This window comes from Pelobates fuscus, chromosome 1 (genome assembly GCF_036172605.1).
Source record: "Pelobates fuscus isolate aPelFus1 chromosome 1, aPelFus1.pri, whole genome shotgun sequence".
Classification (NCBI taxonomy): Eukaryota; Metazoa; Chordata; class Amphibia; order Anura; family Pelobatidae; genus Pelobates; species Pelobates fuscus.
In genome coordinates, this window is record NC_086317.1 from 8,104,887 (window position 1) to 8,131,195 (window position 26,309).

Genomic DNA, 26,309 nt, shown 5'->3' on the forward strand with positions numbered 1-26,309 from the left:
ACAGGTGGCAGTAGCTGTGCTGCGTACATAGAGACATCATACAGGTGGCAGTGTGACATAGTGACATTGTACAGGTGGCAGTGTGACATAGTGACATGGTACAGGTGGCAGTGTGACATAGTGACATGGTACAGGTGGCAGTGTGACATAGTGACATCGTACAGGTGGCAGTGTGACATAGTGACATAGTGACATCGTACAGGTGGCAGTGTGACATAGTGACATAGTGACATCATACAGGTGGCAGTGTGACATAGTGACATAGTGACATCATACAGGTGGCAGTGTGACAGTGACATCATACAGGTGGCAGTGTGACAGTGACATCATACAGGTGGCAGTGTGACAGTGACATCGTACAGGTGGCAGTGTGACAGTGACATCATACAGGTGGCAGTAGCTGTGCTGCGTACATAGTGACATCATACAGGTGGCAGTGTGACATAGTGACATCGTACAGGTGGCAGTGTGACATAGTGACATCGTAAAGGTGGCAGTGTGACATAGTGACATCGTACAGGTGGCAGTGTGACATAGTGACATCATACAGGTGGCAGTGTGACATAGTGACATTGTACAGGTGGCAGTGTGACATAGTGACATCGTACAGGTGGCAGTGTGACATAGTGACATCGTACAGGTGGCAGTGTGACATAGTGACATCGTACAGGTGGCAGTGTGACATAGTGACATCGTACAGGTGGCAGTGTGACAGTGACATCGTACAGGTGGCAGTAGCTGTGCTGCGTACATAGTGACATCATACAGGTGGCAGTGTGACATAGTGACATGGTACAGGTGGCAGTGTGACATAGTGACATCGTACAGGTGGCAGTGTGACATAGTGACATCGTACAGGTGGCAGTGTGACAGTGACATCGTACATGTGGCAGTGTGGCATGGTGACATCATACAGGTGGCAGTGTGGCATGGTGACATCGTACAAGTGGCAGTGTGGCATGGTGACATTGTACAAGTGGCAGTGTGACATAGTGACATCGTACAGGTGGCAGTGTGACATAGTGACATTGTACAGGTGGCAGTGTGACATAGTGACATTGTACAGGTGGCAGTGTGACATAGTGACATCGTACAGGTGGCAGTGTGACATAGTGACATCGTACAGGTGGCAGTGTGACATAGTGACATCGTACAGGTGGCAGTGTGGCATGGTGACATCATACAGGTGGCAGTGTGGCATGGTGACATCGTACAAGTGGCAGTGTGGCATGGTGACATTGTACAAGTGGCAGTGTGACATAGTGACATCGTACAGGTGGCAGTGTGACATAGTGACATTGTACAGGTGGCAGTGTGACAGTGACATCGTACAGGTGGCAGTGTGACATAGTGACATCATACAGGTGGCAGTAGCTGTGCTGCGTACATAGTGACATCATACAGGTGGCAGTGTGACATAGTGACATGGTACAGGTGGCAGTGTGACATAGTGACATCGTACAGGTGGCAGTGTGACATAGTGACATCGTACAGGTGGCAGTGTGACATAGTGACATCGTACATGTGGCAGTGTGGCATGGTGACATCATACAGGTGGCAGTGTGGCATGGTGACATCGTACAAGTGGCAGTGTGGCATGGTGACATTGTACAAGTGGCAGTGTGACATAGTGACATCGTACAGGTGGCAGTGTGACACAGTGACATCGTACAGGTGGCAGTGTGACATAGTGACATCGTACATGTGGCAGTGTGGCATGGTGACATCATACAGGTGGCAGTGTGGCATGGTGACATCATACAGGTGGCAGTGTGGCATGGTGACATTGTACAAGTGGCAGTGTGACATAGTGACATCGTACAGGTGGCAGTGTGACACAGTGACATCATACAGGTGGCAGTGTGACATAGTGACATCGTAAAGGTGGCAGTGTGACATAGTGACATCATACAGGTGGCAGTGTGGCATGGTGACATCATACAGGTGGCAGTGTGGCATGGTGACATTGTACAAGTGGCAGTGTGACAGTGACATCGTACAAGTGGCAGTGTGACAGTGACATCGTACAGGTGGCAGTGTGACACAGTGACATCGTACAGGTGGCAGTGTGACACAGTGACATCGTACAGGTGGCAGTGTGACACGGTGACATCATACAGGTGGCAGTGTGGCATGGTGACATTGTACAAGTGGCAGTGTGACATAGTGACATCGTACAGGTGGCAGTGTGACATCGTACAGGGGGCAGTGTTACATAGTGGCATCGTACAGGTGGCAGTGTGACATCGTACAGGTGGCATTGTGACAGTGACATCGTACATGTGGCAGTGTGACATAGTGACATCGTACATGTGGCAGTGTGACATAGTGACATCGTACATGTGGCAGTGTGACATAGTGACATCGTACAGGGGGCAGTGTGACATAGTGACATCGTACATGTGGCATGGTGACATTGTACAAGTGGCAGTATGGTATAGTGACATCGTACAGGTGGCAGTATCGTCTTCCACTGGTCCACCAGGGATCCAGTTTTTTCTTCAGTGGTCCACCAGGGATCCAGGTCTTCCTAAACTGGACCACCAGGAAAGGTGTCTAGGGGATTCTGACTGCTGTGTGCATGTTTTGCCCCCTACCCATTAACGCCATTTAGCCACCTTGCACACAACACTCAGCCAGCACACTCAGACATACTCTGCCAACCCTCCTCACCCTACACAAAGGATTCCGTTCGTATGAAGTCTCCCGAACGGTCAAAGAAAAACCACATGAAATAACCGTCAAAAAACATAAAAAAACAGGGGAAATATACGGACAGCCAATATAGGGAATAAAATATAGGGAATAATATATCCTAAAATAATTATTAGGATAATAATAGGATATAATAATATATCCTAAATAGGGAATCTTGGGAGGTATGAAATATCAATTTATCAAGCAGACATTCTGCCGCTGTTAGTTTATATAAATTAACTGATCGCTTGCCAGGATACTCCTGGTGGTGAAGGGGTTACATTGATTTATTTTTGTTGTTACATTGATTATGTTTGTCCCTATGCAGTCTACGTCATATTCCTTAACAATGACGGTCTATTCTTCATTGAATGGACAGCGCAGGATCCGCGTCCCCTCCGTCCTTGGTTTAAAGGCAGTTTATTTGCGCTGGTTGTGTAATTGTAGTCGAGTGACACGTTCTGGCCATTAATTTCCGTGAACAATATGTTTCCTAAGAATAAAGCTCAGTGTTTCATTGCTGAATAAATGTATTGACTGTTACAATAAAAGATGTGTAACGCTCGCTTGTCTGTATTGAATGGGTTAACCTTGACGAATATCAGCATTGTATATGTGAGCAGCAAGTTAACCTGTTCAGCTCTGATCATATGGCGTCTCGTGATTTGATATAGATGGAAAAAAGGAAGCCTTGGTCTTTATTAGGACAAACCTGCCCTTTTTATAGAAAAAACCCATATTTGTGTTTCTATGCAATCTCCTGCATCATCCATTACCATGGTAACTGATTTTTGAAGAGGCTGTTTGGTTGCGAGGGTCTCAGATTAAAACCTGTGACTATATCTGTATCTATAAAATTTTAACACAAAATATCTCCATTTTGGTAAACAAGCTGCGTTCAGTTCATTATATTTTGGATATATAGGAAACCTTCGTTTAATTTAGACATTATTTGTGTTTTATTTATTTTTATCTGACTTATATCACAATCTAAGCTTTGACTCCATTATCTCCCAGACACAGGGACGCTTCGGAGGGGTTTGTGTTGGGTTAAATGAAGACCCCATGCTGGGGGTCCGTGCATAAATAGCCGAGTGTGGCTCAATAAAGTCAGTTGTACTCCCAGAACTGTGTGTCGTCCAGTTACTGGGGAGGAGGAGAGCTATTCGCTTCACAGCGACTTGTTCCAGTTACCACGGATACAGCTGAGAAAAGTCCTTGTCAGGACTAGAGCTTCGCTACAAACTAAACCGTGAGACGAAAGGAAGAGCAGCCCACCGGCGCGGGACATGTCTCTGAATTCTGGGATATAACCAGGAGGTTCGGATTTACCAGGGGATTGCACATTTTAGGTTGAAAAAAGCTGGGTTCGAAAATATTTATCCATAAACCGCATCATGCAAGGATTATAATTAACATTTATATAGTGCCGATTTACAATTATAGAGGTAAAGAACACCCTGAAGCAGTCTGGTAAATATATTTACAATTCTGGTTCTCGCTTTCAAATCGCTACATAATGCTGCTCCCACCTATCTATCCTCCCTTATACACAAGTATGTCCTGTCTAGGCCCTTACGCTCTGCTGAAGACTTACGTCTATCTTCTGTCCGTACTCCCACCTCTGATGCTCGCCTTCAAGACTTCTCCAGGGCTGCACCATTCCTGTGGAACTCGCTTCCCTCCTCCGTTAGATGCTCACCCAGTCTCCACTCCTTCAAAAAAAATCATTAAAAACTCACTTCTTCATAAAAGCGTATCAATTAATAGACATGTGCAATTCGTTTCCGTCCGAATGTGAATTCGGATGAATTTCGGGAAATTCGGACATTCGGGTACTTCCGAATAGATGAATTACCGAATTGTTGAAGTACCGAAATTACCGAATTTCCGAAGTGTCGAAGTGCTGAAGTGTCGCAGTGTCGAAGTTCCGAAGCACAGTATTGCATAAGAACTAATATACTTACCCAGTGGAAGAATGAAGAATGTTACATTGTATACAATTTTAAATAAAAAGTATACAAACGTAGCCAGGATTCAGCTGTCAGCATTTGCAACACTTACCACAATCAAGTAACATACATTCATATAAAATGTAAGTTACTTAGCCAGTCAGTGTAATGACAGGAATGAATAAGTAGATAACTCCCTAATTCCCACGGTATTAGGGAGCTAGCTACTAAAAGGCTGAAAGACATGAATTGGTCTTTCAGCCAAATTTACTAATACTAAGTAAAGATTACTTAGTATTAGTAAATTATGCCCCTACTCGCTATACCGCGAGTAGGGGCATGTCTATTAAATAGTGAGCAGCCTGTGGCCTATGGCTGCTCACTGTTTAACCCCTTAAGGACACATGACGTGTGAGACACGTCATGATTCCCTTTTATTCCAGAAGTTTGGTCCTTAAGGGGTTAAAAACAAAAAGGTCTGATTGGTGGATTGAAAGTAACCAATCAGAGAGTTATGAGTCAAACTACACAGCGTCAATTCCAAAGAACTTTCCCACGCTGTGTAAAATGACACAGAGCACTCTGATTGGTGGATTTCAAGCCAACCAGAGTGCTGTGACAGGTAAATGTAGAGACTTACCTGTCAGTCTCTTTATTTACCTGTCAGAGCACTCTGATTGGATGGCTTAAACCCACCAATCAGAGTGCTCTGAGCCTAATTGCAGGGCGGGGCCCCCATGGGTGAAAATTTGTATATATATATTTTTTTAAGTGTGTCGGTTATTATGGATTTTTTATTTGGCCTTTTTTGGGGCTGAAAATGAAGAATTTAGAAGAAAGAAAACATCAAATGGTAAGTTTTATTTTATTTCTTCTTACAGGTACTTAGTTAATGGTCCCCCCCTCATTATTTTTAGGGTGTGGGGGGTAGGTAGGGGTTAGTTTTTTTGGGGAGGGGGGTGACTAGGGGTTTGGGGACCCCTAGTCACCTGGGGAGGGAGGGTTAATTTTTTATTTAGGGCCCCCACCCGATGCACATTAGTTCCCCCCCCCCTTATTCTAATTTAGGGACCCCAACCACCGCTCAGGGCCAGGGGGAGGACATTATTAGTATTTAGGGCCCCCACCCACCGTTGAGGGGTGGGGGCCAGAGGGGAGGACATTGGGTATAGTGACCCTTTATTAGTTTTTAGAGCCCCCACCCACTGCTCAGGGGTGGGGGCCAGGGGGGAGGACATTAGGTCCCCCCCCCCTTATTCTAATTTAGGACCCCCACCCACCACTCAGTGCTGAATTCCGAAGTGTGGAAATGCCGAATTGCGGAAGTCCTGAAATGCGGAAGTCCCAAATTTCGAAATACCGGACCGAAAATGTTTTCCATGCACATGCCTATCAATTAAACTGTTAATAGCTCCCGACTGATTCCTCTCTTGCAACTGTCATTAGTCTAATACTATCCTTACCTTTTATGTCACTTTACCCCACTCCCTCTAGCATGTAAGCTCACTGAGCAGGGCCCTCAATCCCTCTGTTACTGTGTCACTATACCCCACTCCCTCTAACATGTAACCTCACTGAGCAGGGCCTCAATCCCTCTGTTACTGTGTCACTATACCCCACTCCCTCTAACATGTAAGCTCACTGAGCAGGGCCCTCAATCCCTCTGTTACTGTGTCACTATACCCCACTCCCTCTAACATGTAAACTCACTGAGCAGGCCCTCAATCCCTCTGTTACTATGTCACTATACCTCACTCCCTCTAGCATGTAAGCTCACTGAGCAGGGCCCTCAATCCATCTGTTACTGTGTCACTATACCCCACTCCCTCTAACATGTAAACTCACTGAGCAGGCCCTCCATCCCTCTGTTACTGTGTCACTATACCCCACTCCCTCTAACATGTAAGCTCACTGAGCAAGACCCTCCATCCCTCTGTTACTGTGTCACAATACCCCACTCCCTCTAGCATGTAAGCTCACTGAGCAGGGCCTCAATCCCTCTGTTACTGTGTCACTATACCCCACTCCCTCTAGCATGTAAGCTCACTGAGCAGGGCCCTCAATCCCTCTGTTACTGTGTCACTATACTCCACTCCCTCTAACATGTAAACTCACTGAGCAGGCCCTCAATCCGTCTGTTACTGTGTCACTATACCCCACTCCCTCTAACATGTAAACTCACTGAGCAGGCCCTCAATCCGTCTGTTACTGTGTCACTATACCCCACTCCCTCTAACATGTAAGCTCACTGAGCAGGCCCTCAATCCCTCTGTTACTGTGTCACTATACCCCACTCCCTCTAACATGTAAACTCACTGAGCAGGCCCCCAATCCCTCTGTTACTGTGTCACTATACCCCACTCCCTCTAACATGTAAACTCACTGAGCAGGGCCCTCAATCCCTCTGTTACTGTGTCACTATACCCCACTCCCTCTAACATGTAAACTCACTGAGCAGGGCCCTCAATCCCTCTGTTACTGTGTCACTATACCCCACTCCCTCTAACATGTAAGCTCTCTGAGCAGGCCCTCAATCCCTCTGTTACTGTGTCACTATACCCCACTCCCTCTAACATGTAAACTCACTGAGCAGGCCCTCGATCCCTCTGTTACTGCGTCACTATACCCCACTCCCTCTAACATGTAAACTCTCTGAGCAGGCCCTCAATCCCTCTGTTACTGTGTCACTATACCCCACTCCCTCTAACATGTAACCTCACTGAGCAGGCCCTCAATCCCTCTGTTACTGTGTCACTATACCCCACTCCCTCTAACATGTAACCTCACTGAGCAGGGCCCTCAATCCCTCTGTTACTGTGTCACTATACCCCACTCCCTCTAACATGTAACCTCACTGAGCAGGGCCCTCAATCCCTCTGTTACTGTGTCACTATACCCCACTCCCTCTAACATGTAAGCTCACTGAGCAGGCCCTCAATCCCTCTGTTACTGTGTCACTATACCCCACTCCCTCTAACATGTAAACTCACTGAGCAGGCCCCCAATCCCTCTGTTACTGTGTCACTATACCCCACTCCCTCTAACATGTAAACTCACTGAGCAGGGCCCTCAATCCCTCTGTTACTGTGTCACTATACCCCACTCCCTCTAACATGTAAACTCACTGAGCAGGCCCTCAGGAGGGAGTGTCACTATACCCCACTCCCTCTAACATGTAAACTCACTGAGCAGGCCCTTGATCCCTCTGTTACTGTGTCACTATACCCCACTCCCTCTAACATGTATACTCACTGAGCAGGGCCCTCAATCCCTCTGGTACTGTGTCACTATACCCCACTCCCTCTAACATGCAAACTCACTGAGCAGGCCCTCAATCCCTCTGTTACTGTGTCAGTATACCCCACTCCCTCTAACATGTAAACTCACTGAGCAGGCCCCTCAATCCCTCTGTTACTGTGTCACTATACCCCACTCCCTCTAACATGTAAACTCACTGAGCGGGGCCCTCAATCCCTCTGTTACTGTGTCACTATACCCCACTCCCTCTAACATGTAAACTCACTGAGCAGGTCCTCAATCCCTCTGTTACTGTCACTATACCCCACTCCCTCTAACATGTAAACTCACTGAGCAGAGCCCTCAATCCCTGTTACTGTGTCACTATACCCCACTCCCTCTAACATGTAAACTCACTGAGCAGGCCCTCAATCCCTCTGTTACTGTGTCACTATACCCCACTCCCTCTAACATGTAAACTCACTGAGCAGGGCCCTCAATCCCTCTGTTACTGTGTCACTATACCCCACTCCCTCTAACATGTAAACTCACTGAGCAGGCCCTCAATCCCTCTGTTACTGTGTCACTATACCCCACTCCCTCTAACATGTAAGCTCACGGAGCAGGCCCTCAATCCCTCTATTACTGTGTCACTATACCCCACTCCCTCTAACATGTAAACTCACTGAGCAGGGCCCTCAATCCCTCTGTTACTGTGTCACTATACCCCACTCCCTCTAACATGTAAACTCACTGAGCAGGACCCTCAATCTCTCTGTTACTGTGTCACTATACCCCACTCCCTCTAACATGTAAACTCACTGAGCAGGTCCTCAATCCCTCTGTTACTGTCACTATACCCCACTCCCTCTAACATGTAAACTCACTGAGCAGAGCCCTCAATCCCTGTTACTGTGTCACTATACCCCACTCCCTCTAACATGTAAACTCACTGAGCAGGCCCTCAATCCCTCTGTTACTGTGTCACTATACCCCACTCCCTCTAACATGTAAACTCACTGAGCAGGGCCCTCAATCCCTCTGTTACTGTGTCACTATACCCCACTCCCTCTAACATGTAAACTCACTGAGCAGGCCCTCAATCCCTCTGTTACTGTGTCACTATACCCCACTCCCTCTAACATGTAAACTCACTGAGCAGGGCCCTCAATCCCTCTGTTACTGTGTCACTATACCCCACTCCCTCTAACATGTAAACTCACTGAGCAGGGCCCTCAATCCCTCTGTTACTGTGTCACTATACCCCACTCCCTCTAACATGTAAACTCACTGAGCAGGCCCTCAATCCCTGTGTTACTGTGTCACTATACCCCACTCCCTCTAACATGTAAACTCACTGAGCAGGGCCCTCAATCCCTCTATTACTGGGTGTCCAACATGTCTGGTTACAAATACATGTTTGTTCGTCCACCCATTGTAAAGCGCTGCGGAATTTGTTGGCGCTATATAAATAATAACATAATAATAATATCATTTGGTGTCTTGCGCAAGTACATTAATGCAGTGACATTACCTTTACAATAGAGACCCTTTCCTTCCAACCTCCAGCTTCACATTACCATACAATAACAGAAAGCCTGGCAAGCATTGTTTATGGATAAGTTCAGCATTGTGATAGAGTTTCAAGGATCACTCCAAGCACCATAACAACTACAGCCAAGCCCCGGCCTCGCTCATTGGCTGTCGCTCTCAGTCAGGGAGTGCAGTCCGGCATGGTTTGTCTAGCTCTGTAGTGCTAACCAGATTCTCCTAAAGGAGAAAACCAGAAACAGGGGCTGCAACCACTGATGCCCAGAAGAGCATATTAAAATGGTTTGACCACTTACCATGGGACAGCATCAGAGTGCGTCTGACACCATAACCACTACAATGTTGTGGTTACGGTGCTTGGAGTGTTCCTGTAAGTGAGCGTCATGATTGGTTGAGTCACTTTGTAAGAACCTATTGCAGAATCTAAAAAACATATGTCCTTTGAGAGAATGCAGGAACCTAGTGTGTCTTTTTAAAATTATTTTAAAGGGACACTATAGTCACCAAAACAGCTTGGTTTATAGATCATGTCCCTGCAGTCTCACTGCTCAATTCACTGCCATTTATGAGTTAAATCACTTTTGGTTCTGTTCATGCAGCCCTAGCCACACTTCCCCTGGATGCGACTAACACAGTCTGCATAAAAAAAAATGGTTTAATTTTTAATCAGTTGTTAATTACTTTAAAAGTTATTATCTCCTGCTTTGTAAAATGAACTTTGATTTACATACAGGAGGCTTCTGCAAGGTCTAGCAAGCTATTAACAGAGCAGAGGATAAGAAATTCAGAATTTACAGTAAAGGAAGTGTAAACATTAGATGGTTCTTTACAGGAAGTGTTTAGGGAGGCTGTGCAAGTTACATTCAGGGAGGTGTGACTAGGGCTGCATAGAAGTGTTTTAACTCCTAAAATGTAGAGAATTGAGCAATCAGACTGCAGGGGCATGATCTATACACCAAAACTGCTTCATTATGCTAAAGTTGTTTTGGTGACTATAGTGTCCCTTTAATTTGTTTTTGCGCTCGTTGTTATTGTATTATTTGTATAATGATTAAAAAACAAATGTGTCCGCTCCAGCCTGGACTGTCCCTTTAAAGCAGATAATTTCAAAAAGATAAGTGTTCTCATTCTCATGATACAACCGGAAAAGAAGGGTTAGCGCCGGACGTGTCCTTTAGGGAATGTATGTTATGACAAAAAAAGAAAAACAAAAAGGACTGATAGTGTAGTAGGTTAACTTCTTCATAGAGTATCTCTACTTACTGCACTACAAGTCCTTTTTTTTGTTTCCACTTAGTAGCTAATGACTTAGTCAGGATGGCGTTTTTTTCTGCGACCAATCTCTGTGTCACTAGATTGTCTAGTTATACGTATACAGGATCTTTCAAGATCCTAGCTGCTATTAAGTTATATCTTTTTCATTCTGATGACACTGTTTGTTTAAACATATCATCGTGTAATAAACTTTTATAGTAAAGTCCATATTAATTTATTTAAACATGTTTTACCAAGAAGGATACAGTCAGCAGTTTAATATAAATTTAATTAAATTGATGATAAAAATTCAACTCTCTCTGTTCACGTCATTAATCTACCCATCACCCGATTTGGACAAATCTAGACTTTGATTAAAGCGGAACAATCACTCCGTAGAAATTAGTCTAATGAAAGGTTGGTATTTTGCTGCATTTAATAACAGTTTAATCAAAAGCGAAGGTCAATGGTGGAACGCAAAGTCGCCATGAAAGAAAATTTCAAAATCTAAATATTTGATTAATTCCGTTTCCCGCACACATCTCTCACATGCAATTTAGTTTCAGTTCATAAGAAATCTGTAATCTCGCATTCCAGTTTGTACCCCAGATTATAGTGCAGGTTTAAACGTAATGTGTCATGGCTCCTGGCGACATAATCTGCCAGCAGATCGCCAATTAGGATGGCGTCCCTTAGGAGGGAGAATTACAATCATTCGCATACAGCGGACGGATCCGTGATAAATGCATCATTTTATACCCCTGGAATAGTTAATAGGGTGACTATTTAAAGATGCACTCTGTGCCCTGGCACTGTCTCCAAGCTTTGTGTCAAACTGATATTATTTGACACACACCTGGGTGCCTGCAGTCCAACCCATCGCTGTCCGTATTGCTAATGCAGTAGTTACACCTACGGAGGTAGCGGTAGGTTGGTACTATAACCACTGCAGTGGGCTGCTGTGATGCTTATATTGCCCAAGAGAAAGAAACGGCTAAGCTTTATGTTATTTCAGGAATACAAGATTTAAAACAAACACAAATACTCCAGAGTCAATGTTCTGTAAATACCTGCTTGCTGGACATCTCATGCCAAGAATCCTATGTGTTAAAGGGCCAGTAGTGCTGTATGTCTGTCCTTTTCTGAAATTACCTCTTCAGTTAATGACTGCTGGGGGCTATAGAGTACTCGTTGTTAATAAAGTCAGAGACGATCCCTGTCGGCACATGGTAATCAGACACAGTGAAGGTAGCAAAGGATTAGTTTATTCTACGTTTTAAGGGATTAATTCTTTATTATAAATTAACTGGGATCTTTGAATCTCTTTCCCACGCCGTCCAGTTGATCCTGGCACATCCAAGCCACAGAGTGGGATCAGTAAACCGCACGTTAATCTTGTTCTTACTTTGTCACTTGGATTTCCCCATAAAGAAACACGCAGTTTGGGTGAATATTTCCGACATTGTCGGATTTTGGTTTTTTCGCTTTACTTCAGATAAGGATGAGGCTGTGGCTCTGTCATTTCTAGACACTGTGCGAAACGTTAAACACTGCGTCAGCCGGAGCTGGGCACAAATAACTACCAACGGCGAGTGCTTAAAAGTCCGAACAGTAATGGACCCTCCTGCACCTCGCCCAACATGTGGTGAGAGGCGGGTTAGAATTCAGGGGAAATCCACCAGACACTCTCTGTACAATATTGATTTATTTTTACATTTGCACAAACAATAAATGTAAAACAGTATTTTTTTCCTTTTCTGGAGAAACATGTCCTACCCTGTACTTCCACACTCTCCCTCATGCAGCCAGTCTGTCCAGATTCCATTGCTTCCTCACAGCCACCATGATCCAATCGCAGCCTTGGTTTTAGTATGCTGTGTATAATGTGTATTGAATTGCATGCAGGATAGCTGTGTATTGAACTGGTCTCTAGAATGTGAAATTCCCTTTACAGAGCCATACTGTGGCAGACCTCTCTGCCTTTGGATTATTATTTAAAACCTGATTCGTCTGTTTGTTCGGTTATTGCCAGTTGTTTGTATGTTTTCTGCTTGCATTCATCCAAATACCAACAAACTACCGAATGGCAGGCCACCCAGCAGGGAAGTATGCTGCTCATTAACCTTTCTGCCCTCATTAACATTGTGGTTAACCGCAGACACTTCCAACTCCCGAACGGTCGGCTGGGTGGTCGTCGTTCATATGAACGAACACGTGGCGGTGGCCATCTTGGACAGTCGAACGCCCAGCGGTGTTTGTCGACAAACTCATGGAACTGATTTCGGACACTGCTTCCCACGAACACCACTGAAATCCTCATCCATCACTCTGTTCCAAATTCATACAAACGCTGTGCCGTTCGGTAAATTGATAATACACGAACGGAACTGTACTAGTCGACCCAAAATATAAAATGTAAAAATAATAAAAATAAAAAAAATAGATATGTAATTTTATTCTAATTGTATTTTGATATTAATGTATATATATTTATATCAAAATACACTTAGAATGAAATTATATATATATATATATATATATAAATAAAAATAACCCGAAATATGCATATGTCCATATACATAATTACATAAATAATTTCATAAATATACACGTAGACTTCAAATATATAAATATGTATATATATTTAAATTCTACATGCATATCTATGTAATATTTTTACATAATTATGTAATTTTATTGATTGCCATTTGGGGGACCTGCCTGATGACCCAGGCAGAAAGTCCAGATAATTTAATTTGCACTGAGTTTTACCCTGTAACTATCCAAGATACCATAAAACCAGTGTTTGTGACTAAGTGGCTACAAAAAAAGACTGGACATACCCCATATTGAATACCCTGGGATGTCTACTTTTCAAAAATATATAGTTTGATGGGGATAAATTACATTGGCCGGCTTAAAAAATGCCCCAAATAGGACATTGGTGCTCGATGACCAGCTGTGAAAATCCCAAGTTGGAAAAAACTGGAATGCGCACCCTCCAGATAAGGTCTTTTAGCCCCCAGAGAACCCAACACACTTATACATGGGTGGTATCCCTGTACTCAGGAGATGTTGCTGAACACATATTGGGGTGTTCTTTGACAGTAACCCTTAAAGTTCTCAGTACATGTATTATTACATTGCTATGTGTGTCAAAAAAATCACCAATTATTATTTTTGGTTTTTTTTAAATTTGGCATAGATTGGTGGTAAAATGGTTGCATCAAAATACCCCAATGGTTGAGTCAAAATACCCCAAATTTAATACCTTAGGTTGTTCTTCTGTTACAAAATATATACATGTAAAGGGTTATTTGGGGATTCCTGACAGATATTAGTGTTACAATGTAACTTTCGTTAATTTTGAAAAAAAATGGTTTGGAAATAGCAAAGTGCTACTTGTACTTATTGCCCTATAACTTGCAAAAAAAGCTAAGAACATGTTAACAATGGTATTTCTAAACTCAGGACAAAATTTAGAAACTATTTAGCATGGGTGTTTTTTGGCGGTTGTACATGTGTAACAGATATTGGGGGTCAAAGTTAGAAAAGGTGTGTTGTTTTTTTTTTTTTTTTTTTTTTTCATCATAATTTATAATCATTTTATAGTAAATTATATGATCTGATGAAAATAATGGTATCTTTAGAAAGACCATAATGGCGAGAAAAACTGTATACAATATATGTGGGTACAGTAAATGAGTAATAGGAAAATTACAGCTAAACACAAACACAGCAGAAATGTAAAAACAGCCCTGGTCCTTAACGGTAAGAAAATTGAAAAACAATCTGGTCAATAAGCGGTTGAAAAGTGTTTGCTTTCTGTTTTAAAACATATTCTCCATTAATGTTTGGACCTTTAAATATTCTATTAGACCCATATAGGTGACCAATCTATAGAAGACTGAATGGGCATATTCACAGGGTATCAGACTGAATGGGCATATTCACAGGGTATCAGACTAAATGGGCAGATTCACAGGGTATCAGAATAAATGGGCAGATTCCCAGGGTTTCGTGGTAATGGGCCGATTCCTAGGGTTTTGTGGTGAATGGACAGATTCCCAGGGTTTCGTGGTAATGGGCAGATTCCCAGGGTATCAGATTAAATGGGCAGATTCCCAGGGTATGGGGTGAATGGGCAGATTCCCAGGGTTTTGTGGTGAATGGGTAGATTCCCAGGGTATGGGGTGAATGGACAGATTCCCAGGGTATGGGGTGAATGGACAGATTCCCAGGGTATGGGGTGAATGGACAGATTCCCAGGGTATGGGGTGAATGGACAGATTCCCAGGGTATGGGGTGAATGGACAGATTCCCAGGGTATGGGGTGAATGGACAGATTCCCAGGGTATGGGGTGAATGGACAGATTCCCAGGGTATGGGGTGAATGGACAGATTCCCAGGGTATGGGGTGAATGGGCAGATTCCCAGGGTATGGGGTGAATGGGCAGATTCCCAGGGTATGGGGTGAATGGGCAGATTCCCAGGGTATGGGGTGAATGGGCAGATTCCCAGGGTATGGGGTGAATGGGCAGATTCCCAGGGTATGGGGTGAATGGGCAGATTCCCAGGGTATGGGGTGAATGGGCAGATTCCCAGGGTATGGGGTGAATGGGCAGATTCCCAGGGTATGGGGTGAATGGACAGATTCCCAGGGTTTTGTGGTGAATGGGCAGATTCCCAGGGTATGGGGTGAATGGGCAGATTCCCAGGGTATGGGGTGAATGGGCAGATTCCCAGGGTTTTGTGGTGAATGGGCAGATTCCCAGGGTTTTGTGGTGAATGGGCAGATTCCCAGGGTTTCGTGGTAATGGGCAGAAATAATGAAGGGTAGCATCGTAGGAGTTGGATCCTCCTCCCTGGTCTGTAAGATGTTTGATTAACATATCTCTATTCTTTATCCACTATTTGCTAGTCTGAGACTACTAGCGGCCGTGACCCATGTTTTATAAAATGACAACACAGTTTAAATATGCAGCCAGAGGTGTCTGACGTACTGTGATGCTGCACAGATTATAGGGTTTATATCCAGGTGGGAGCTGTGTACGCATTGGGTGGGTTTAAATCAAGGTGTCTGGTGTGGATAGCAAATATCCTGCCATCTCAGTCACCGGGATTAAAGAAAGCGATGGTACAGATCTAAATAAGATTATAATAAATTATAATACATTTTAGAAAATAAAAATAACTTGGCATTGAACCGTTTCTGCATTTATGAAATTTCTGTTACTGTAGGCTTCGGCCACGCTAGTTCTGTTCTCCCAGCTGTTCTAGGTTGAGGTCCCCATGTTAATAGAAAATCCTGTTTTCTTTTAGTCTCATTTCTGTGGCCACTCATGAGGTCGGTACCTAGACATGAGAATTGTCTGATCCAGTGATCTGGACGCTGTGACCACGCCATGTCCAAGTTTCAGATAGACAATATAATGGAAGAAGAGGAGGAGGAGGAGGAGGAGGAAGAAGATGGAACAGGCGAAGATGACGATGATGGGGATCCCAAAATCTGCCGTGCATGTGGTGACAAAGCTACAGGATATCATTTCAATGCCATGACATGTGAGGGATGCAAAGGCTTCTTCAGGTGAGCAGTTTCCTGGGCTTAGATGATGTACACCACAGGGGAGAATAATCTGTCTAAATATACCCACATAGACCAGCCATCTAATGGTCCTCTCACCCTGAACTTCACTGAAGGTCAAATCATTCCAATATTGAAAATCCATTAATTGAGTCTATTTACGTATAAATGCTCTACGAGAAGGAGCCATTAATGACGTCCACTATTCCTTTAATCGAAAAGCTCTGCTAGTTGTCACTTTGTGTCACGTTGATATGTTAATGCATTGAATACATTATATATCACCGACATCCATGATGTACCGGTATTCAATGTAAAATAATGAGATTTACTCACTGTACCTCGTTTCAGCGCTGGTATTCCTCAGCTTTGTGAGAGTTACGCTTTGCGTTACCCCCACCTGCCCGCGCTCCACCTGCAGACCTCTGTGATTTGCTCTGTTTGGGAACACATCCCCAGCAGGTCAAATCTCCTTCATGATGCCAACACGCAGGCCTTGTTACCAGCGTGCCCGCATCCTAACAGTGTGACATCCAATAGCACTGACTAGGGAGTTACCGTAGCAACCACAGCACACATGCCGTGGTTTCTATGGGTGGAGAGCAAAATTACTGCCCGTCTATTCTGCTCAATTATCAATTGGTTAATTCTTCGGCAATGCCAAATTGATTGAAAGAAGAAAAACCTACGGTATTTAAATATTTTTTTTCTCCCAAACTATACATATGATAGCAAACCTGCTAGGACAACAAATAGCCAATATCTTGTTCTCTTTTTAAGACCACAAAATGAGGTACAGGTAGCCTTTAATAGAATTCTGTATAATTATATTTCGGTGCAAACCCAGACACATGATCACCTACATTTTGTATGTTTGAATAATAAATGTTACATTTTTAATGATCTCCCCGGCCCGCACATTGATAATAACAGATTAACATCCTATCGATCCACGTCTGTCTGTGATAATCTCATAGCTACTCAGTGATGGTTGATCAATATCATGTTCCTTGTCGTCTGCTGTATCTCCACTAACAAACCCCTTTGCCCGGCTCTCTACTTGTTCCTTGTCGTCTGTTGTATCTCCACTAACAAACCCCTTTCCCCGGCTCTCTACCGTTTCCTTGTCGTCTGCTGTATCTCCACTAACAAACCCCTTTCCCCGGCTCTCTACCTATTCTTTGTTGTCTGCTGTATCTCCACTAACAAACCCCTTTCCCTGGCTCTCTAATTGTTCCAGGCGAGCAATGAAGAGGGACCTTCGGCTTAGCTGTCCCTTCCAAAATTCCTGTGTCATCAACAAAAATAACCGGCGCCACTGCCAGGCCTGCCGGCTAAAGAAGTGCCTGGACATCGGGATGAAGAAGGAGTGTGAGTATTATTGTATGTAGCTGTGGGATAGTGCCAACATCAAACCACAGTCTGCTTCCTATTCACAGGATCCCCTGTTTATCCATACACAGTCATGGGCCAGGAACAGTCACAAAAATTACTTGTGGCATTTTTCATGTAAAATTTATATTCAGCATGCACTGCATAGGTGACTCTTCTCCTTTAGAACAGCCTGCCACCTCCCATCAGACTTTCCTCTAGTCTTCAAGAAACCCCACCTCTTCAGAATAGCCTATCCTACTCCCAGGATAACTGTCATTACTCTCTTAATTAGTGGGACCACCCTCTCCTTCACTATCATCGTCCAATTCTACCACTTTCTCACCCTATCGCTTGTGCTTCCTATTGTGTTTTTATTCTGAAATTTCTCTAGGTTGTAAGTTTGTTTGATCAGGGTCTTCGTCAACCAGGTCTTCATTTATAATTGCCCAGTTGTTTTATAATTCCACCTTTATAATATTGTAATGCCCTGTAGAATTAGTGGGTGCTATGTAAATGCCAATAACAGGTGATAGATAAGAGTCCATTGTGAAGTTTGACTGTTTTCACCAAATCTGCCAGATTGGTGGATTTTGTCTTCCTCTCCATTCCAGCCCTTGTAGACATTTCAGTGTTTTCTACGATCCGATACCTACCTTATTGGTGATGCACTGAGGGTGACCCTCACATTGTAGCTTGGCTTTCATGTCCTTATATCAGGGCTCAAAATTTCCACTAGCCATTGGTCACTGAGATTGTCCTGAAAAGTCCAGGCTTGCTTGTGGTTGAACATTGTTTGTGCCATTATCTTGCCTTGGGTCAGTCCAGCTCATGCGGATCACCTGGTGTCCCTCTACTTGCAGTAATCATGTCAGATGAAGCAGTGGAGCAGCGCCGCGCACTAATTAGGAAGAAACAGAAGCTGTCCGAATCATCACCCATAATGGTATCACCCAGCCTAACGGAGGAGCAGCATAAGCTTGTGGGGCAGCTGTTGGACGCCCAGGACAAGACCTTCGACTTCAATTTCACCTACTTCAGGAACTTCCGGGTAATGGCCAAGCTATCAGTATATGGTAACCCTGAACAGTCTGCAGAACCCACACATCTGACATAACCTTTAATCAGGTATAAAACAAAATGCATGAGTCTTCCCTCTACAGGATCTATGGAAGAAAGGTCCAGGTTAGCTCAATGGTCAGGGATGTATTGATATTGCCCACCATGCACATGTACCTCTGAACCCAGGCACTAAGAACTGGAGGATCAGAGTGCCGTCAGACAGGGGTGTATCTGCCAATTGTAAATATTTTAGTTGAAAAGGCATTTGATGTCAAGGACCTTGTCCTGACAGGGCTGCAAGGTAAATTTCAGGCCCTTATGAGGTTCCAGACCAGCTTACAAAAAATTTGAGTCATTATACGTGTCTCACAGACCTGCCAGGAGCTTAGTCCATGCAGTCTTGGAGAGGGGCCTCCTAAATCTTATCTGGAGATAGCGAGCCACATGAACGCTTAAATCAATGCTTTCCAATGGAGAAAAATCTGACGCTGGAGGTCCTTATGCAGCGTGAGGACATCCAGCGTCGGATAACCGACCAAAGGTCCGTTTCAAGCCAGGAAGCCCTCTAGTGGCTGTATGGTAGACAGCGTCTGACGGCAGACTTAGGACTTATGGAACTCAATGTTAAAAGGGACAGCGCACCCAGACCACTTCAATGAGCTGAAGTGGTCTGGGTGCCTACAGTGTCCCTTTAATGCACAATACTCTCCTCCATGTCTTGAAATAAAATGTTCAGTACATTTGTGTTGTGGAATTAATTAACACGAGTGATTTTAATGTTCTAATGAAATCATGGTGTCTCTTTGTGAGTCCACATAAATCCTAATAATAAAATGTCTTCTAAATCGTCCCTCGTGACCGTATCTGTCGCCAAATGTAAAACGCCTGAATTATCGCACGCATACTCGCTGAACAGACAGAGCTATTATTTTGTTATAACGATCACTGATCGTTATTCTGCATTATGCTATAATTAATTTACTAATGGAAAAAATGAAATATATCAGAATAACCTCAATCCTGCAGGATTAGCTGCTGATATCAAATAATCAGTATTGTTAAGAGGCCACACCATATTCATTATTATGATGTATAAAACAAGTTATTTTGCACAATAATCGTCAGTATCATTATTTGTTTATTTCTGTAATTTCCCGCTTCATGTTCGGAAATTCCATGCTTATTAAGAATGTATTCACATTATCACAGGGGGCTTGGAGTGTAGAATAAATGTCTTTTAGACAGAACGCCCGCCTGCAAAACGAAGGCTGCACCCCTAACACCCTGCCATGATTTTTACATCCCTCGGGCTTTCACTGTCTGTACTGTGAATCCTGTAAACATAGAAACATAGAACATAGAACATTGAAACATAGAAACGTAGAATGTGACGGCAGATAAGAACCATTCGGCCCATCTAGTCTGCCCAGTTTTCTAAATACTTTCATTAGTCCCTGGGCTTATCTTATAGTTAGGATAGCCTTATGCCTATCCCACGCATGCTTAAACTCCCTCACTGTGTTAACCTCTACCACTTCAGCTGGAAGGCTATTCCATGCATCCACTACCCTCTCAGTAAAGTAATACTTCCTGATATTATTTTTAAACCTTTGTCCTTCTAATTTTAGACTGTCCTCTTGATGTGGTAGTTTTTCTTCTTTTAAATATAGTCTCCTCCTTTACTGTGTTAACCTCTACCACTTCAGCTGGAAGGCTACTGTAAAGACTAGTGTGAACTTTTTATATGTTATTGACCGATTCAGGTGTTTGATGTTTTTTTTATTGTAGTTTTTATCCCAGTTTAAAAGGTAAAGCAGACCTTGTTTTAAGACTGAAGTCCTTTCTAGTAGCCTTGCAGTTTGCAATGTACCTCTTTAGCAGTACCCTGCCCCCCTGTGGCCGGTGCACATATTGCCCTCTGGGGTTTATTTGGGGTTTTGTCAGCAGCTGCCTGGCATTGGTTGATCCTGCCCCAATGTTTCACTGGCTGGTGTGCTATAGGGTGCCCTCACTGTGACCCTCTCTGTGTCCTAGCCCATCAAACGCAGCATGGACCCCGGTGATATCCCGCATACCTCTTCTACAGCATATCTAATGCTACCTCACATCTCTGACCTCGTCACCTACATGATTAAGGGCGTCATAAACTTTGCCAAAGTCATACCGTATTTCAGGTGAGTTAAGGGATTCTCAGAATATTTATTCATATATATATCTCTTTATTTTTACTATTCTCTTTTGGACTTTGTATTTTTTGTTGAGTTTAGCACCAGGAAAAGACGTGTATGAATGTATATTTTTATATATATAAATATATTTCAGCCGCGACACACTAGCCAGGCGTAGAGTTATACTGTAGCCTTAGGAATACAAACTTGTAAAGTGTTCTACTATCTGGATAATCAGGTTCTCTTCTGCTTGCCCAGGTTCCAATCAGTATTAAAGACTGCCCTACCGGAACTCCTACATTAAGCTGTATACTATTGAAGTTTCTCTATAACATGTTTACATTGCAGGGTTAATGGGACAGGGACACTGCACCCAGACCACTGTATTGAGATGAAGATCTGAGAGCCTAAAGTGTCCATTTAAACTCATATTCTTGGCTCCCACACACGTTAGGTGCACTGTGTAGGTTAGGTTACAGTTAGTTATACTGGGTGGGTTTATACTATTAAAGGGACACTCCAGGCTCCCACACACGTTAGGTGCACTGTGTAGGTTAGGTTACAGTTAGTTATACTGGGTGGGTTTATATTATTAAAGGGACACTCCAGACTCCCACACACAGATGCACTGTGTAGGTTAGGTTACAGTTAGTTATACTGGGTGGGTTTATATTATTAAAGGGACACTCCAGGCTCCCACACACGTTAGATGCACTGTGTAGGATAGGTTACAGTTAGTTATACTGGGTGGGTTTATATTATTAAAGGGACACTCCAGGTTCCCACACACGTTAGGTGCACTGTGTAGGTTAGGTTACAGTTAGTTATACTGGGTGGGTTTATATTATTAAAGGGACACTCCAGGCTCCCACACACGTTAGATGCACTGTGTTGGTTAGGTTACAGTTAGTTATACTGAGTGGGTTTATATTATTAAAGGGACACTCCAGGCTCCCACACACGTTAGATGCACTGTGTAGGTTAGGTTACAGTTAGTTATACTGGGTGGGTTTATATTATTAAAGGGACACTCCAGGCTCCCACACACGTTAGGTGCACTGTGTAGGTTAGGTTACAGTTAGTTATACTGGGTGGGTTTATATTATTAAAGGGACACTCCAGGCTCCCACACACGTTAGATGCACTGTGTTGGTTAGGTTACAGTTAGTTATACTGAGTGGGTTTATATTATTAAAGGGACACTCCAGGCTCCCACACACGTTAGATGCACTGTGTAGGTTAGGTTACAGTTAGTTATACTGGGTGGGTTTATATTATTTAAGGGACACTCCAGGCTCCCACACACGTTAGATGCACTGTGTAGGTTAGGTTACAGTTAGTTATACTGGGTGGGTTTATATTATTTAAGGGACACTCCAGGCTCCCACACACGTTAGATGCACTGTGTAGGTTAGGTTACAGTTAGTTATACTGGGTGGGTTTATATTATTAAAGGGACACTCCAGGCTCCCACACACGTTAGGTGCACTGTGTAGGTTAGGTTACAGTTATACTGGGTGGGTTTATATTATTAAAGGGACACTCCAGGCTCCCACACACGTTAGATGCACTGTGTAGGTTAGGTTACAGTTAGTTATACTGGGTGGGTTTATATTATTAAAGGGACACTCCGGGCTCCCACACACGTTAGATGCACTGTGTAGGTTAGGTTACATTTAGTTATACTGGGTGGGTTTATATTATTAAAGGGACACTCCAGGCTCCCACACACGTTAGATGCACTGTGTAGGTTAGGTTACAGTTAGTTATACTGGGTGGGTTTATATTATTTAAGGGACACTCCAGGCTCCCACACACGTTAGATGCACTGTGTAGGTTAGGTTACAGTTAGTTATACTGGGTGGGTTTATATTATTAAAGGGACACTCCGGGCTCCCACACACGTTAGATGCACTGTGTAGGTTAGGTTACATTTAGTTATACTGGGTGGGTTTATATTATTAAAGGGACACTCCAGGCTCCCACACACGTTAGATGCACTGTGTAGGTTAGGTTACAGTTAGTTATACTGGGTGGGTTTATATTATTTAAGGGACACTCCAGGCTCCCACACACGTTAGATGCACTGTGTAGGTTAGGTTACAGTTAGTTATACTGGGTGGGTTTATATTATTAAAGGGACACTCCAGGCTCCCACACACGTTAGGTGCACTGTGTAGGTTAGGTTACAGTTATACTGGGTGGGTTTATATTATTAAAGGGACACTCCAGGCTCCCACACACGTTAGATGCACTGTGTAGGTTAGGTTACAGTTAGTTATACTGGGTGGGTTTATATTATTAAAGGGACACTCCGGGCTCCCACACACGTTAGATGCACTGTGTAGGTTAGGTTACATTTAGTTATACTGGGTGGGTTTATATTATTAAAGGGACACTCCAGGCTCCCACACACGTTAGGTGCACTGTGTAGGTTAGGTTACAGTTAGTTATACTGGGTGGGTTTATATTATTAAAGGGACACTCCAGGCTCCCACACACGTTAGATGCACTGTGTAGGTTAGGTTACAGTTAGTTATACTGGGTGGGTTTATATTATTAAAGGGACACTCCAGGCTCCCACACACGTTAGGTGCACTGTGTAGGTTAGGTTACATTTAGTTATACTGGGTGGGTTTATATTATTTAAGGGACACTCCAGGCTCCCACACACGTTAGATGCACTGTGTAGGTTAGGTTACAGTTAGTTATACTGGGTGGGTTTATATTATTTAAGGGACACTCCAGGCTCCCACACACGTTAGATGCACTGTGTAGGTTAGGTTACAGTTAGTTATACTGGGTGGGTTTATATTATTAAAGGGACACTCCAGGCTCCCACACACGTTAGGTGCACTGTGTAGGTTAGGTTACAGTTAGTTATACTGGGTGGGTTTATATTATTAAAGGGACACTCCAGGCTCCCACACACGTTAGATGCACTGTGTAGGTTAGGTTACAGTTATACTGGGTGGGTTTATATTATTAAAGGGACACTCCAGGCTCCCACACACGTTAGATGCACTGTGTAGGTTAGGTTACAGTTAGTTATACTGGGTGGGTTTATATTATTAAAGGGACACTCCGGGCTCCCACACACGTTAGATGCACTGTGTAGGTTAGGTTACAGTTAGTAATTTATATTATTAAAGGGACACTCCGTTATGGGAGCACCGTGGTTAGCTGAGACAGTTCCTGGTCTAGGCTGATCTCACAGCTGGAGTTTACACCAATCACCGGGATCTCACATGTTGTTTTTTTATATATATTTTTATATATATATATATATATAATAAATTAGCAATAGGTTGATTCAAATAAGAAGCATCTTTATCAGCACACAGTGAATCTTTCCATTAGTATGAACGATTCATAGTGTATCTGAGAAAGATACCTTATAGACGTACCATTTCTGGATGAATCACAGACATGTTTAAAGACTTATTTCTATAAATGTGTCCCTTCCTCTGTGTTAGGAATCTCACGATTGAAGATCAGATTGCTCTTCTGAAGGGCTCTGCGTTTGAGTTGTGCGTAATCCGATTTAACATGCTCTTCAACGATGAGAAGAGGACGTGGGAGTGTGGGAATTTTACCTACGACATTGATGACATTGCCATGGGTGAGTCTCTGGTTGGCCAGATCTTGTATTGTGCCCTCCTGGTTTCATTCAGTAACTGTCTAAACTATTATTGTAACGATTGATGGAAGTTTGGAACTAAATTTAACTCCATTCTTCTGCGGAGTTAGTGACGTTTGTTCATGTTGTAACAATTTGTGTTTTTCTGCAAATCACAAACCTACATTCACTCACCAAAAATGGTACATTGAAATCCATGGGGTGGGGATTTGGCCAAAACCAAATTTCTCTAAAGACCATTAAAAATGGGCTCTGCAAATGATTCATCGTTTAGTGAACCAGATAGCTGCAAATCACGGAGTAAATAAAGTTTGAACGAGTACTAAGGCTTTCAGCTTAAAGGGAACCTGTACTTAATGTTGTGATGGTGACTTTACCATTCCAGCATTAAAACATATTTTACATAAAGAACTTTTTGGGATTATCCCATCTGCAGGGCTGGAAACATAATAAATGCAAGTGTCCCTATGCCCTCATTCCCTGAAACTCGCCCTCTTCCGTCTCTCATTCCCTGAAACTCGCCCTCTTCTGTCTCTCATTCTCTGAAACTCGCCCTCTTCCGTCTCTCATTCCCTGAAACTCGCCCTCTTCCGTCTCTCATTCTCTGAAACTCGCCCTCTTCCGTCTCTCATTCTCTGAAACTCGCCCTCTTCCGTCTCTCATTCCCTGAAACTCGCCCTCTTCCGTCTCTCATTCCCTGAAACTCGCCCTCTTCCGTCCCTCATTCCCTGAAACTCGCCCTCTTCCGTCTCTCAATCCCTGAAACTCGCCCTCTTCCGTCCCTCATTCCCTGAAACTCGCCCTCTTCCGTCTCTCATTCCCTGAAACTCGCCCTCTTCCGTCTCTCATTCCCTGAAACTCGCCCTCTTCCGTCTCTCATTCTCTGAAACTCGCCCTCTTCCGTCTCTCATTCCCTGAAACTCGCCCTCTTCCGTCTCTCATTCCCTGAAACTCGCCCTCTTCCGTCTCTCATTCCCTGAAACTCGCCCTCTTCCGTCCCTCATTCCCTGAAACTCGCCCTCTTCCGTCTCTCATTCCCTGAAACTCGCCCTCTTCCGTCTCTCATTCCCTGAAACTCGCCCTCTTCCGTCTCTCATTCCCTGAAACTCGCCCTCTTCCGTCTCTCATTCCCTGAAACTCGCCCTCTTCCGTCTCTCATTCCCTGAAACTCGCCCTCTTCCGTCTCTCATTCCCTGAAACTCGCCCTCTTCCGTCTCTCATTCTCTGAAACTCGCCCTCTTCCGTCTCTCATTCCCTGAAACTCGCCCTCTTCCGTCTCTCATTCCCTGAAACTCGCCCTCTTCCGTCTCTCATTCCCTGAAACTCGCCCTCTTCCGTCTCTCATTCCCTGAAACTCGCCCTCTTCCGTCTCTCATTCCCTGAAACTCGCCCTCTTCCGTCCCTCATTCCCTGAAATTCGCCCTCTTCCGTCTCTCATTCCCTGAAACTCGCCCTCTTCCGTCTCTCATTCCCTGAAACTCGCCCTCTTCCGTCTCTCATTCCCTGAAACTCGCCCTCTTCCGTCTCTCATTCCCTGAAACTCGCCCTCTTCCGTCTCTCATTCTCTGAAACTCGCCCTCTTCCGTCTCTCATTCCCTGAAACTCGCCCTCTTCCGTCTCTCATTCCCTGAAACTCGCCCTCTTCCGTCTCTCATTCCCTGAAACTCGCCCTCTTCCGTCTCTCATTCCCTGAAACTCGCCCTCTTCCGTCTCTCATTCCCTGAAACTCGCCCTCTTCCGTCTCTCATTCCCTGAAACTCGCCCTCTTCCGTCTCTCATTCCCTGAAACTCGC

General features: G+C 44.0%; 1 protein-coding gene across 1 annotated transcript in view; it reads left to right on the top strand.

Moving 5' to 3' along the window:
* NR1I2 (nuclear receptor subfamily 1 group I member 2) overlaps window positions 1-26,309 on the top strand; it is a 50,488-nt gene that overhangs the window by 14,357 nt on the left and 9,822 nt on the right. Inside the window, exons 2-6 of the mRNA XM_063446059.1 lie at window positions 16,014-16,278; window positions 17,516-17,646; window positions 18,510-18,697; window positions 20,743-20,882; window positions 24,353-24,498. Of these exons, the coding sequence (XP_063302129.1) occupies window positions 16,097-16,278; window positions 17,516-17,646; window positions 18,510-18,697; window positions 20,743-20,882; window positions 24,353-24,498 (787 nt within the window). The 5' untranslated portion in view covers window positions 16,014-16,096. The remainder of the gene's footprint in view (window positions 1-16,013; window positions 16,279-17,515; window positions 17,647-18,509; window positions 18,698-20,742; window positions 20,883-24,352; window positions 24,499-26,309) is intronic.